The 13,846-nt window shown below is 37.9% G+C and overlaps 1 protein-coding gene across 2 annotated transcripts in view; it reads left to right on the forward strand.

The window, feature by feature from the left end:
- METTL16 (methyltransferase like 16) overlaps positions 1-13,846 on the forward strand; it is a 63,206-nt gene that overhangs the window by 27,240 nt on the left and 22,120 nt on the right. For both annotated transcript variants that reach the window (XM_005858297.2, XM_014529288.1), the window contains exons 5-6: positions 1,216-1,331; positions 3,488-3,630. In XM_005858297.2, the coding sequence (XP_005858359.1) occupies positions 1,216-1,331; positions 3,488-3,630 (259 nt within the window). The remainder of the gene's footprint in view (positions 1-1,215; positions 1,332-3,487; positions 3,631-13,846) is intronic.

The raw sequence follows: 13,846 nt of genomic DNA on the forward strand, positions 1-13,846 counted from the left end.
GGAAGGGAGAGGGACAGAGAGTTAGAAACATTGATCAACTGCCTCCTGCACACCCCCCACTGGGGTTGTGCCCGCAACCAAGGTACATGCCCTTGACCGGAATCGAACCTGGGACCCTTGAGTCTGCAGGCTGACGCTCTATCCACTGAGCCAAACTGGTTAGGGCTATTTTGTTTTATTTTTATTAGTCACCAAGATTTTAAAAGTAAGAAAACCCAACTGTTGATTAAATTATACCATCTTTTTTTAATTTCAGTACATTGTTACAAATGGTTGAATTCCCTTAATAATCTATTACTTTTTACTTTTGTGCTTATCCTATATAATAAAAGCATAATATGCAAATCGACCAAACCACGGAATGACCATTCAGCGGGGGGCGGGACCAGCTAGCAGGTGGCGCCAGGAGAGCCAAGGCATGTGCCAGTGGGCAGAGGGAGGGGACCACGATGGGGAGAGGCGGCAGTGACCAGCGGCAGCGGAGGGGGGGTGAGGGAGGGGGCGGGGCTGTGCCGGACTGATTGGCCGCCCGGTTGCCTCCTGCAGAGGGAGGATGATGGGGGTGGCGCTGTACCCTGATCACCTGCCTAGTCGCCTCCCGCAGAGGGAGGCCAGCAGTGGTGGATTGATGGGGGCAGCACCGTCACCTGATCGCCTACCCCTGATCACCTGCCTGGTCGCCTTCCACAGAGGGAGGCTGGCAGCGGCAGCAGTGGGCCTAAGCCATCAGGAGGACATCCCCTGAGGGCTCGCGGACTGAGAGGGCGCAGGCCAGGTTGAGGGACCTCCCCCACCCCCCACCCCCAAGTGCACAAATTTTTGTGCACCGGGCCTCTAGTTTTATATATAAAGGGCTGGTGATTATTTGTGTTCTTGATTTATTTAAGAGACTCCCATAAAGAGATTCCACAAAGTCAACATATTATTGTAAGGGGAGATACTGAAGCCTGTATTACTGGCTTCTCCTAGAGCAAATAATTCAGGAGATGGAACAAGGAAGAAGCTATATTTTTATGACCGAGCCTCAGAAGTGACACCCTGTCTGTCACTTCATCATATTCTATTCAATAAAAACGAGTCAGTGAGTGCAACCTATACTTAAGGAGAGGGAAATCAAACTCCACCTTTGAAGGGACTGTTGTCACAGAATTTGTGGACATATTTGAAAACTACCACAGCATTAATATTGATTAACAGTCCTATTTTTTTTCCTAGTTGTAAAAGTACCACAGAAGACACTTCTGATGGATGCTCTTAAAGAAGAATCTGAGATAATCTATGACTTTTGCATGTGCAATCCTCCCTTTTTTGCCAATCAGTTGGAAGCCAAGGTAAAATATCCTCTCCTTTAAAGTAATTGAATATTTATCTAAGTTTACCGTGCTTGCAAAAATAAGAGCAAAGAACAGCTTTTGTTTTGGAAGCTGTATCTGGATGCTTTTGTAATCAAGCACCTGAAAACCCAATTCAGATTGACTTTTAACAAGAAAGAAAGTTTATTGGCTTATATATCTGAGAAATCCAGCAGTAGTGTCGACTTTAGGAATAATTTGATCAAGGGGATCATAATAGTATCAAAGCTAAGGCTCAGTTTTTCCAGGTTTCTCTTGGCTCTGACCTCGCCCTTGGTTGTTTTTGTTCTTAGTCTGCTTTACTTGTGGCAGAGTAATATTTGCAGAGGGGGAGGGAGTGGGGAGAGAGTTCTCTTCTTCCCCAGACCATTACACTTTTGGGTTTCTTCTGATTGGACCAATTTAGGTCACAATATAGTCCTGCATTGGGTTTATTGCCTTCGGGAGGAGCTTAACTGTTTTTACTGCCACCTATCATTTGATAGTAAACAAATATCCAATTTAATCTTTCTGACTTCAAATGAAAAATATATTTGCTTATGAATATGGAAAGATACATTGAATTAAAAACAAAGAACCTAATAAAAACAGTACTATAAAATACTGATTTAATCTATTTTCTTTCATCTAGTATTTATTTTTGTATTATTTAATTATTGTGTTATTTTTCCATATGAACAACTGTAAACCTCCTTTTGCCTCACTTAACACTTGTTATTATTTATCTTAATTATGGCCATCCTAGTGGGTATTAAGTGGTATCTCATTTTAATTTTGCTGTGCATTTCTCTGATAGCTAATGATATTGAAAATTTTTTCATGTGCTTATTGGCCGTTTGTGTATCTTCTTTGGAGAAATAACTATTCAGATCCTTTGCCCATTAAAAAATTGGGTTTTTTTTTTATTATTATTGTAAGAATTCTTTGTGTATTCTAGATACAAGTCTCTTATTAGATATATTATTTGTAAAAATATCCTTCCATTCTGTGGCTTGTCTTTCTTTTTAAGTATATTTTTATTGATTTCCGAAAGGAAGGGAGAGGGAGAGAGAGATAGAAACATCAATGATGTGAGAGAATCATTGATTGGCTGCCTCCTGCATGCCCCCTACTGGGGATTGAGCCTGCAACCTGGTCATGTACCCTTTACTGGAATTGAACCCAGGACCCTTCAGTCTGCAGACCGATGCTCTATCAACTGAGCCAAACTGGCTAGGGCCTTTTTTACTTTCTTTTTTTGTTTCCTTTATTTTTATTATTTTTTTCCTTTTTTTTTTTAAATTGTTTAAAGTATTACACATATTAGTACATATATCTCCTTTTTTTCCCCCCATTGACCTTCCCCCAGCCTCCCCTACCCTCTGTCGCATGCCCTCATCCCCCCAGTGTCTTGTGTCCATTAGTTGTGCTTATATGCATGCATACAAGTCCTTCGGTTGATCTCTTCCCCCCCCCTCCACAACACTCCCCAGCCTTCCTGCTGTAATTTGACAGTCTGTTCGATGCTTTCCTTTTTTACTTTCTTGATGGTGTCCTTTGCATATCAAAAGTTTTTAATGTTTAGGCAGTCCAGTTTATCTATTTTGTTGTTTTTGTTGTTGCTTGTGCTTTTGAAACCATTTAAGAAACCATTGCTTAAGCTAAGATCATGAAGATGTATTGTTATGTTTTCTTCTAAGAGTTTTAGCTTTTATATTAGACCTTAGATCCATTTGAGTTATTTTTTTTTAATATGGTCTGAGGTGTAGGAGTGAATTAAATTTAAAAAGTAAAACCACGAAAGTACTAGAAGAAAACAAATATTTATCTAATCTTTGGTTGGAATATTTGCTGTACATGATATCAAGACAGAAAACATAAAGAAAAAGTGACAGAATTGAGTACATAAAAAGGTAAAATTTTTGTATGTTTAATCACAAAGATGGAAGGTAAAAGATTCTAGGAAGGAATATTTGCATGAATGCAGTTTTTAAAATGTAGTATTGGAATGATTATATGATTTTTAAATCCAAAAGCTAGCATGACATTTGGAAACTAAAATTTTGCCTAAGCATTCTTATTTAGAACTAGATTACAGTCAAAGATTTGGTCTTAAGGTGTAAAATTTTTTACCAGGGTTTTTTGTTGTTGTTCAGGGAGTAAACTCTCGAAATTCTCGAAGACCTCCACCTAGTTCGGTAAATACAGGAGGTATCACAGAGATCATGGCAGAAGGAGGCGAATTAGAGTTTGTTAAAAGGATCATCCATGACAGTTTACAACTTAAAAAAAGATTGCGGTAAGTTGGTTATTACAATATGGGAATATTTTCCTCCTGTGTAATTCCAAAGGAAACCATGTCACTTAGAGTAAATGTAATCACAGTTTTCTAAAGAACAAACAAAAATTGAAAAGGTAGCACATCTTACAGTATGCAGAGACCGTGTTTCTAAGGATGCTCTCATGCCTTTAATTGATTTGTGTTTCTGTAGTCATCTATACTACATGGATAGGAAGGAAGAAAATACCATATGATTGCATTGCTTTTATTTCGATACTGTGATGGAATAAAACAGATTCAAATATGGCTTTTGATTAGAAAACAGATGGGTTCAAATCTGCCCCATGAACCAGATAAATTTGTTGCTTAGTCCTTGAAGCAGTTATATTCTTGGAATCAAGTCTCCCAAACAATGACAGATGTGAGGATATTGAGCTATCAAGAACTTAATGAAGGGAAACTGAAATGACTAACCAGTTCCAGAGGAGAGTTAAGGCTATTCCTTTTTAAAAGCTAATTATTTAGGGCAACACACCTGTTATTAAACAGCATAAGGTACTCAAAAAGAGCTATTTGTCTCACTTGAATTCTCACCCTGCTAAGTGTTGTTGAAATGATGGATAATGCAGTAGTTCAAAACTAAAAGGTTTTCAACCCTAGAATTTAGCTTTGGGACATAGAGAAGTTTTTGTGGTTTTTTTTTAATTGTGGTAAAATGTACATAACAAAATTTAACATCTTAACCATTCTAAAAGTGTACAGTTCAGTAGTGTTAAGTACATTCATATTGTTGTGCAACTAATCTCCAGAACTCTTTCTTCTTGGAAAAGTAAAACTCTGTACACAAACAACAACTTCCCATTCCTCTCTCCCCCCAGCCTCTGGCAACCAGCATTCTACTTTTGATCTCTATGAATTTGACTATTCTAGGTACCTTATATAAATAGAATCAGATAGTTTTTGTCCTTTTGTGACTGGCTTCTTTCACTTAGCATCATGTCCTCAGTGTCCATCCATGTTATAGAGTATGTCAGAATTTCCTTTTTTTTAAAAAAATGTATTTTTACTGATTTCAGAGAGGAAGGGAGAGAGAGAGATAGAAGCATCAGTGGGAGAGAGAATCATTGATTGGCTGCTTCCTGCACGCCCCACACTGGAGATCGAGCCTGCAACCCAGGCGTGTGCCCTGACCAGGAATCGAACTGTGACTTCCTGGTTGATAGGTTGGTGCTCTGTGCCCTGAGGAATCGAACTGTGACTTCCTGGTTGATAGGTTGGTGCTCAACCATTGAGCCACACTGACTGGATTTTTTTCTCTTTTTTTTTGAATTTCCTTTTTAAAGCTGAATAATATCCCATTGTATGTATATACTATTTTTTTTATTCCATTCATCTGTTGATGGGCATTTGGGTTGCTTTGGCTGTTGTGGATAATGTTGTTATGAACAGGGTGTTCAAGTATCTCTTAATTCCCTGCTTTCACTTCCTTTGGGTATATTCCCAGAAGTGGAATAGCTGGATAGGGAAAACATTTTTTCTTTTTACTTTTTAGGATTTATAGGTATCTAAAGCGGCTTATTTTAGTAGAAGGCCAATTTCTTTTCTTTTTTTAAAATAGATTTTTATTGATTTCAGAGAGGAAGGAAGAAGGAGAGAGAAATAGAAACATCAATAATGAGAGAGAATCATTGATTGGCTGTCTTCCTGCATTCCCTACACTGGGGATGGAGCCTGAATCCGGGCATGTGCCCTGACTGGGAATTGAACTGTGACCTCCTGGTTCATAGGTTCAGCCACTGAGCCACATCTGCCGAGCTAAAAGGCCAGTTTCAAAATCAGATATCCTGATTTGTTAAATGTGAGTTTATTTAAATATTTATGAAAAGCAACTGGATTATTGGATGGTCTGTTATAGAGATTTATACATTATTAAAGCCAAAAGTTAGTAAATTGTTTTTTTTAATTGCTTTATTAAAAGATCCATGTGGGTATGTAGAAAAAACAGACTTAAGTAATACTGAGCATTGGGAAGAGTCTGAGTAAGTAAAATAGACTTAAAGAAAGGTAGCAGAGTCTGAAACTCATGAAAAGAGGGAACCAGGGCCATGTGGCCATTTCAGTATTTGTTATCTTTAGAGGGGACTGGTGCTAACCAGGAAAATGGGGAAGGTTATTTTCAGGAGGCTTTTATCCAGTCTATTATTATTATTCCCAAAGTCCCATTTGACCTACAAAAATACGTTGTAAAGGAACACCATTCTAAGGGAAAGAAATTGGTCAGTATGTTTCAAGTCTGCCTGTACCTGGCTCTGGTATCCCCCAAATTGAATGAAAGGTATATATTTGCTAGGAAGGGTAACTTGCTAGAGCTTGTCATGTCTCTAGAGAGTTGACTATTTTGAGGTTGGTGTCACCTTATCTGGTTATGCTTTATTAAAAACAGGGTTCAGCAGTCTTGTCTGCTGTTAGGACTCTGGCAAGTTGAGAGGAGGAATGATAATGGGAAGAATAGAGGAAATAAAGTGCTTTTGTTTTTGTTTTGTTAATCCTCACCAGAAGATTTTTTTTCTATTGATTTTTATTTTATTTTATTTTTTTAAAATATATGCTGCCTCCTGCACACCCTCCACTGGGGACCAAACCCGCAACCCGGGCATGTGCCCCTGACCAGAATCGAACCCAGGACCCTTGAGTCCGCAAGCCGATGCTCTATACACTGAGCCAAACTGGCCAGGGCTCCAATGATTTTGAGAGTGGAAGGGAGAGGGGAGGAGAAAGATACATCAATTGGTTGTCTCCTGCATGCACCCCAAAGGGGCTAGGAATCAAACTTGTAACCCAGGTGCATGCCCTTGACCAGGAAGAGAACTTGAGACCCTCGGATGCACAAGCTGGTGCTCTAACCATTGAACAACACAAGCCACGGCATGAAGTGCTTTTTTTTTTTAAAACAAAAATAGAGCAATGTTTCTTGAAAATATTTGCAAATATTGTTTATAAGTTCACATGGTACCATGACAACTTTCACTTGTACATATTACCTGTTCATGCCCTCCCTCATATTTTTATAGTTGACGTGTTTATACTGCTATGCAATTCTCACATTTTAGAATGTTGTGGAAGCTGCATATTTTAAAGCTCTGAAAAATAAGGGATTAAAACAAGTATTTTAACCCATCTGCTTCTTATCCCTCTAATTTATTTTCTTTTTGTTAGTAAAGTGCAGAACTAAGCAGAATTTGTAACATTATGGGGTGAAATAAGTTCAATTTATTAGACTGATCTCAGTGATGGCACTCAAGATACCTCACCTGTAGCAACTGCAGTTTTGTTTTGTATCTTAAGGAATTTTGCAGTTGGAAGGGTCTTGGGAGGTATATTCAGCCTCTTAGTTGTACAGATTAGAGACTTGGGACTTACACTAGTATGTCCTGATTCTGGTCCAGTGCTCTTTCCACCACCCATGCAGCCTCTGTACCCAGCCTGCAATTGGACTTCTAGTTAAACAGCCTTCTCTTTATTTTAATTGGTATAATTTACATATAACATTATTAGCCCCTCTATCATTGATGATTTGCAGGTGCCTGTCATCCTTTCACTTTTTGTGCCTATGATTTGAGCTTACTAGCATTTTATTTTTTAGACACTCACTCTACTAACTTTTTAAATAAATTAGCAGACTTTATCAGACTTCTCATGGCCTGAATTCACTCTGTCATTGGTTTGTCAGTCTATAGTTCATGCCCTTTATGGCAATGATTTTACAATTTTTCCAGGAATCAAAGTTCTGTATCTAACACTTGCAACTTAATATTGCTTTCACCCAAGCTCCCTCTTTTGCTTTTTCCTTTTCATTCTCTACCCCCTGCCAGATGATGGATACTTCTTATATTTCGGTATAATCCACATATTTGGTGATGGGCAATAAATTTAATAGTCTGGGCCTTTTGGAATGTGATTCTTTGACTTGTATTTTAATTTTGTTTTCTCACTGGTAAAATCGGGTAACAATAACTACCTCACAGGGTAGTCATAGAATTAAATGAGTATATATTTGATATAATTAATAATAATGAATATTAAATACCATTATTTTAACTCTTGACTGTTTTAGGACTCCAGTAGATTTAAATGCTAAGGTCCATGGTGTAGAAAGGAAATGTTACAACTACTTTATTATTTCATGTTTATGTAGAGTTTTCCCTCCTTTTCTGTTTTTTAGACTAGGTGCTAGTGTAAGTTATAGGGTGCTCTAAGTAATAGTGCAGGGAACAATTGTAGATTTTATAATAGATTGTAGTTAATGCTCCAGCTGAAAGACTGTCCAGTTCTGTGAACTTTGACTTGCCTTTATAAAAGGGTAAGCCACTTTATTTTCCTTGTCTATAAGATTGGTGGGATACCTTTTATGGTACTAAATGTCAGAAGAACATAGGCGCTCAAGCCAAATATAGGACAATATGAGTTCAGAATGAATAATGACAATAATGCCTTTTAAGTCACTGCATAAAATAAGCAAGTAAAATGCATCAGGGGAATAGAGGAAATGTTCATTACAGTATAATGCCAACTAATAAATGTAGAAGGAATAATAAAGTTAGAAAAATCATTTTGTAATCGTTATAGTAATAATTGATTTGTGGAAGAATCAACAATGGAAAATTTGAAGAGTAACAGGATATTTACATAGTTTCAAAGCATCTCCCCACAGATTACTTATAATTACAAAGAGAAATATGGTAGCTTTACAGTGGAGAAAGCTGGGGGAATACCTGCTTGACCAGGTGATCACCTCCTGATGTGAGGTACCTAGAAGGGCACAGCAGCACCTCTCTGCTCTTCATATATGTATGTACACGTATATATAACCTGAATCTAACTATGAGGAAACGTTAAACCACCTCAAGGAATTTTGTAAGACAGTTCTTCAAAAATATTAAGGTTGTGAAAGTAAAAAATAGACCTAAACTGTTACAGATTGAGAGACTAAAAAGACTTGACATGTAAATGAAATGCATGATCCTAGATTGGGTCTTGCATTAAGGGAGACATTACTGGGATAATTAGTGAAATTTGAATATAGACTGTATTCCAGATAATAATATTGTATGAGTGTTAAATTTTCTCAATTTGATCATTGTTTTGTGGTTATAAAAGAAAATGTCCTTGTTTTAAAAATGTACATGCCAAAATATTTAGGATTAAAGGGACACAATGATGTCTGTAGCTCAGTCTCAAATGGTTTAGAAAAAGACACACACAGAGCAAGCAAATGGAGGAAAATGTTAATTGGTGAATCTGGGTGAAGAATATACTGGAATCACTTGTACTAATCTTGCAACTCCTGTACATTTGAAATTATTTCAAAATACTTTTTCTTTTCCTTTTTTTAAAGAGCTTCATCTTCAGTAGGGGGCATGCAGGAGGCAGCTGAACAATGTTTCTCTCTCATTGATGTTTCTGTCTATCTCCCTTCCTTCCTCTCTCTCTAAAGTCAATAAAAACAATAGCAGCATTATTTATAATAACTAAGATCTGGAAACAGCCCAAATGCCCATCAGTTGATGAATGGATTAAAAAAAATGTACATTTACACTATGGAATGCTATGCAGCTGTACAAAAGAAAGATCTCTTAACCTTTGAGACAGCATGGAGGGACCTGGAGAGTATTATGCTAAGTGAAATAAGCCAGTTAGAGAAAGACAAGTATATGATCTCACTTATATTTGGAATCTAGTGAAAGGAAAGATCTCTTAACCTTTGAGACAGCATGGAGGGACCTGGAGAGTATTATGCTAAGTGAAATAAGCCAGTTAGAGAAAGACAAGTATATGATCTCACTTATATTTGGAATCTAGTGAACAGAATAAACTGATGAACAACAAATATCCAGAGACATTGACGTATGCAATAGACGTATGTATTTCAGAGGGAAGGGGGTGGGGTGGGCGGGAAGAGATTAACCAATGAACTTATATGCATATATGCATAGCTCATGGATGAACAGACAATAGTTGGGGAAGGCCTGGAGACGGGGAGGGAGTGGGGTAGAGGTAGTCAATGGGAGAGAAAGGGGGAACATTTATAATACTTTCAACAATAAAGATAAAATTTTTAAAAAGTAATTTTTTAAAAAATATGTTTTTATTGATTTGAGAGAGAATGAGAGGAAGGGAGAAGGGAGAGAGAGAAACATTGATGAGAGGGAAACATCTATCAGCTGCCTCCTGCACACACCCTACTGGGGATTGAGCCCACAACCCTGGCATGTGCCCTGACCAGGTATGGCACCTGCAACCCCTTGGTGCACAGGACCATGCTCAACTGAATGAACCACACTGGCCAGGGCTCAGAATACTTTTTTTGAAACCTGCTGTTTCAGAGGAATTGCTAAATTCTATAAAGAGTAGAATGCTACTTTCATCATTAAAATAGTATAATGGGGTCAAAGTCTCTTGGGTAACTAGGTCTTTCTTTTGTTCATTTTTTTTTCTACTTGCATTTTGATTAGTTGTCACAGGATGCCTGTTGAGAGTAGCTAGGATCTATTAGAATTTTTAATACACCCAGTTACCTCTGCTTTTTCTATAATTCTTAACTGTTGCACAAAACAGTTAAGTGTATTGATGAGAGTAAATCTTTTTTTTAAAATATATTTTATTGATTTTTTACAGAGAGGAAGGGAGAGGTAGAGAGAGACAGAAACATCACTGAGAGACAATCATTGATCAGCTGCCTCCTGTAGACCCCACACTGGGGATCAAGCCCGCAACCAGGGCATGTGCCCCGATCGGAAATCAAACTGTGACTTCTTGGTTCATAGGTCCACGCTCAACCACTGAGCCACGCTGGCCAGCCTGGCATTATTGGCTTTTCTTCATCTCCTGAGGAAATTTATGGTATCTTTTGCCTCTGTTTTAGCCTATTTCTTGGCTTCTGGTGACTGTGATCTAATCTGTTAAGGAATGTTAATTTAAAAAGAAAGGTGTTAATTAACCTATTTTATACATTACTTTGTGAGTACTAATTGCTCTTAATTTATTTTTCTTCATCTTGTTCCTGACATACCAAAGGCTTTTAAATTCATTTTTATTCTCCATTTATACACTGTCTTAAAGGAAGCATATTATTTTTCGTCCAAACATTTTAAAACCACCAAATGAAATTGATTATGCTCTAGGTAAATTTACCCAGGTTTTATGTTTAAAATAGTTTAGATAGAACAATTATTTCTTTGTTGTATTTTCAAAGGGAAAAGGATTGATGAAACAAAAATAGAGGCAGTCACCTGTTGTTGAACCCACAAACAATGAAAATAAAATATTGGTTAATACTGTACACTCTATTTCTAAAGCAATATAATAATATATCTCCTTAATCTGTAATTTCTCTTTTAAAATAATGTGGCCCTGACCTGTGTTGCTCAGTGGTTAGAGGGTTGGCCATTGCACCAGAGGGTCAAGGGTTCGATTCCCAGGCAAGAGCACGTGCTTGTGGGAGGCAGCTGATCCATATGTTTCTCTCACATTGATGTTTCTCTTTTTCCTCTCTCTCTACCCTTCCTCCTCTTCCACTCTCTTTAAAAACCAATGGGAAAAATATCCTCACTCCTTGGGTGAGGTTTAAAAAGATAAATAATGTGCAGTTAGATGAATTTCAAATGACATAGGAGTAATTATGATGCTTTAAAAAATGCAGTATTTATTGCTACTGTAAACTGTTATAAACTAGAAAGAAATTCTATATATTTGAAGGTATGAGATATATCACATTTAGAAATTTATATATACTTATATGTTATTGAGGTATAACTTGCATATAGTAAAATTCTTCAATTTTAAGCGTACAATTTCATGAGTTTTGACAAATGTGTATGTAACCACCTCCACAATCAAGATATAGAACATTTCATCACCCTAAAAGGTTCCCTGGTGCTCCTTTACCCCATCCCAGCCTCTAGTGAATACTGATCATTTTGTCATATTGTTTTGGCCTGTTCTAGACTTTCATGTAAATGAATCATATGGAATGTAGATTTTTGTGTCTGGCTTTGTATTGTAAATGTTTTTAATTTTCTATGTATTATGATGTTTTGACGTCTTGAAAATCTTTCTGGGTGGAGAGAGACTGCCCTTCCCTGGGCTAGCCAATTTTTAGAGATAGCAAAGGACCCAGATTGAGCCTGCCTTTGATATGCAAACTAAAGACAATATGGTATTTATAATGGAATATTACTCAGCCATAAAAAAGAATGAAGTCTTGCCACTGGCAACAACATGAGTGGACCTAAAGGGTATTATGCTAAGTGAAATAAGTCTTAATCTGTTTCTAATGATTGATTTTTTCAGTCCTGGTTGTGAGTAATTTTCCTGCTTCTTTTAATACCTGATAATTTTTAATGGATGCTACATATTGCAAATCTTATGATTTAGGATACTGTGTTTCATTTTGTTTCTTTAAAAGAATGTTGGACTGCCCTGGCTGGGTGGCTCAGTTATTGGAGTGTCCTCCTGGACACCAGAAGGCTGGGGGTTTGATTCCCAGTCTGGGCACGTACATTGATCGGTTGCCTCCTACACGCCACCCCTGGGGATTGAGCTTACAACCTGGGCATGTGCCCTTGACCAGAATCGAACCTGGGACCCTTCAGTCTGCATGCCCACGCTCTATCCACTGAGACAAACCAGCTAGGGTTATTCTTATGCTTTCTTCAGTTACGTATGATTAGTTTGATCCTTTTGAGTCTTGCTTTTAAGCTTCAGTGGGGTGTATAGAGCACGCCACCCCTGGGGATTGAGCTTACAAACTGAGCATGTGCCCTTGACCAGAATCGAACCTGGGACCCTTCAGTCTGCATGCCCACGCTCTATCCACTGAGACAAACCAGCTAGGGTTATTCTTATGCTTTCTTCAGTTACGTATGATTAGTTTGATCCTTTTGAGTCTTGCTTTTAAGCTTCAGTGGGGTGTATAGAATAGCCTCTTAGCCCCATTACAAAACAGTATGCTTTCCAGAACTCTACCAGATACCCCTTTTATTAAGAAAGGCTTTCTACTCACCCTAGTAGAACCACAAACTAGTCCCAGCTCTGTCTGGGCTCCATTCAGTTTGCTGCTGTCTGAGAGTTCTTTCTCTAGCTTCATAGAGTTCCAACCCACATGTGCAGATAATAACTATTCTGCAAAATATTCCAAGGGACTCCTCTACAGATGCCCAGAATTCTGTTTCTGTGCAGCTCCTTCCTCTTTTGTATTTTGCTATTCAGATCCTTACCTCTTTGGCCTCTCTGAACTCCAATATCTAGCTCATCAATTCAGCAACATTCTTGGGCTCTGTGTGAGTTTCCTTACCCTGCATTGCAGCTTGGAAATTTCCTTCAGTCAGTGAGCTCTGGCAAAGGTAGAACTCCCTGGGATGGTTTCTCTCTGAGATCATAGGTCTTTACTGCAGTTGTCCAGTGTCTGAAAAACAGTTCTTTCATATATTATGTCCAGTTCGTAGTTGTTTATGTTTAAAGGGCAATTTCCATAATAATTAATCCTTCATAAGCTACTGGTAAAGAGAAATCCAGTATAAAGTTTATACTTTTCACACTTTTTTAGAATAATCAGAAGAAATAAATTCTGTTCTTTTAACTTTTAACTAGTTCACTCCATCTTCTCTGCACTTCCTTTTCTGAATTTGTATTTACTGTAGAAGAAATTGATTTCATGTTCTGGTAGAACTCTAATGTAACATGTATCCTTAATTTATTTACCAGTGAGGGCATCTCAAAATACAGGTTCATGCTAGATTTTACAATTTCTCTTAATAGTGGGAAGGGGTGTTTATACAGTACATGTTTTTTTGTGTGTTTTTTAAATTGAGGTATAATTGATACACATTGTATTAGTTTCAGGTATACATGTCTTTATTGTTATTTATTAACTAATTTCTGTCCTAAGGCTAAATGGCCTGTTTTTTGAGCATTACAGGTGAGACCTCGCTCTCTCTCTCTCTCTCTTTTTTTTTGTTAATCCTCACCTGAGCCGAAACCGGTTTGGCTCAGTGGATAGAGCAGCGGCCTGCGGAATGAAAGGTCCCAGGTTCGATTCCGGTCAAGGGCATGTACCTGGGTTGCGGGCACATCCCCAGTAGGGGGTGTGCAGGAGGCAGCTGATCGATGTTTCTCTCTCATCGATGTTTCTAACTCTCTATCTCTCTCCCTTCCTCTCTGTAAAAAATCAATAAAA

Source organism: Myotis brandtii, unplaced genomic scaffold (genome assembly GCF_000412655.1).
Source record: "Myotis brandtii unplaced genomic scaffold, ASM41265v1 scaffold1167, whole genome shotgun sequence".
Lineage (NCBI taxonomy): Eukaryota > Metazoa > Chordata > Mammalia > Chiroptera > Vespertilionidae > Myotis > Myotis brandtii.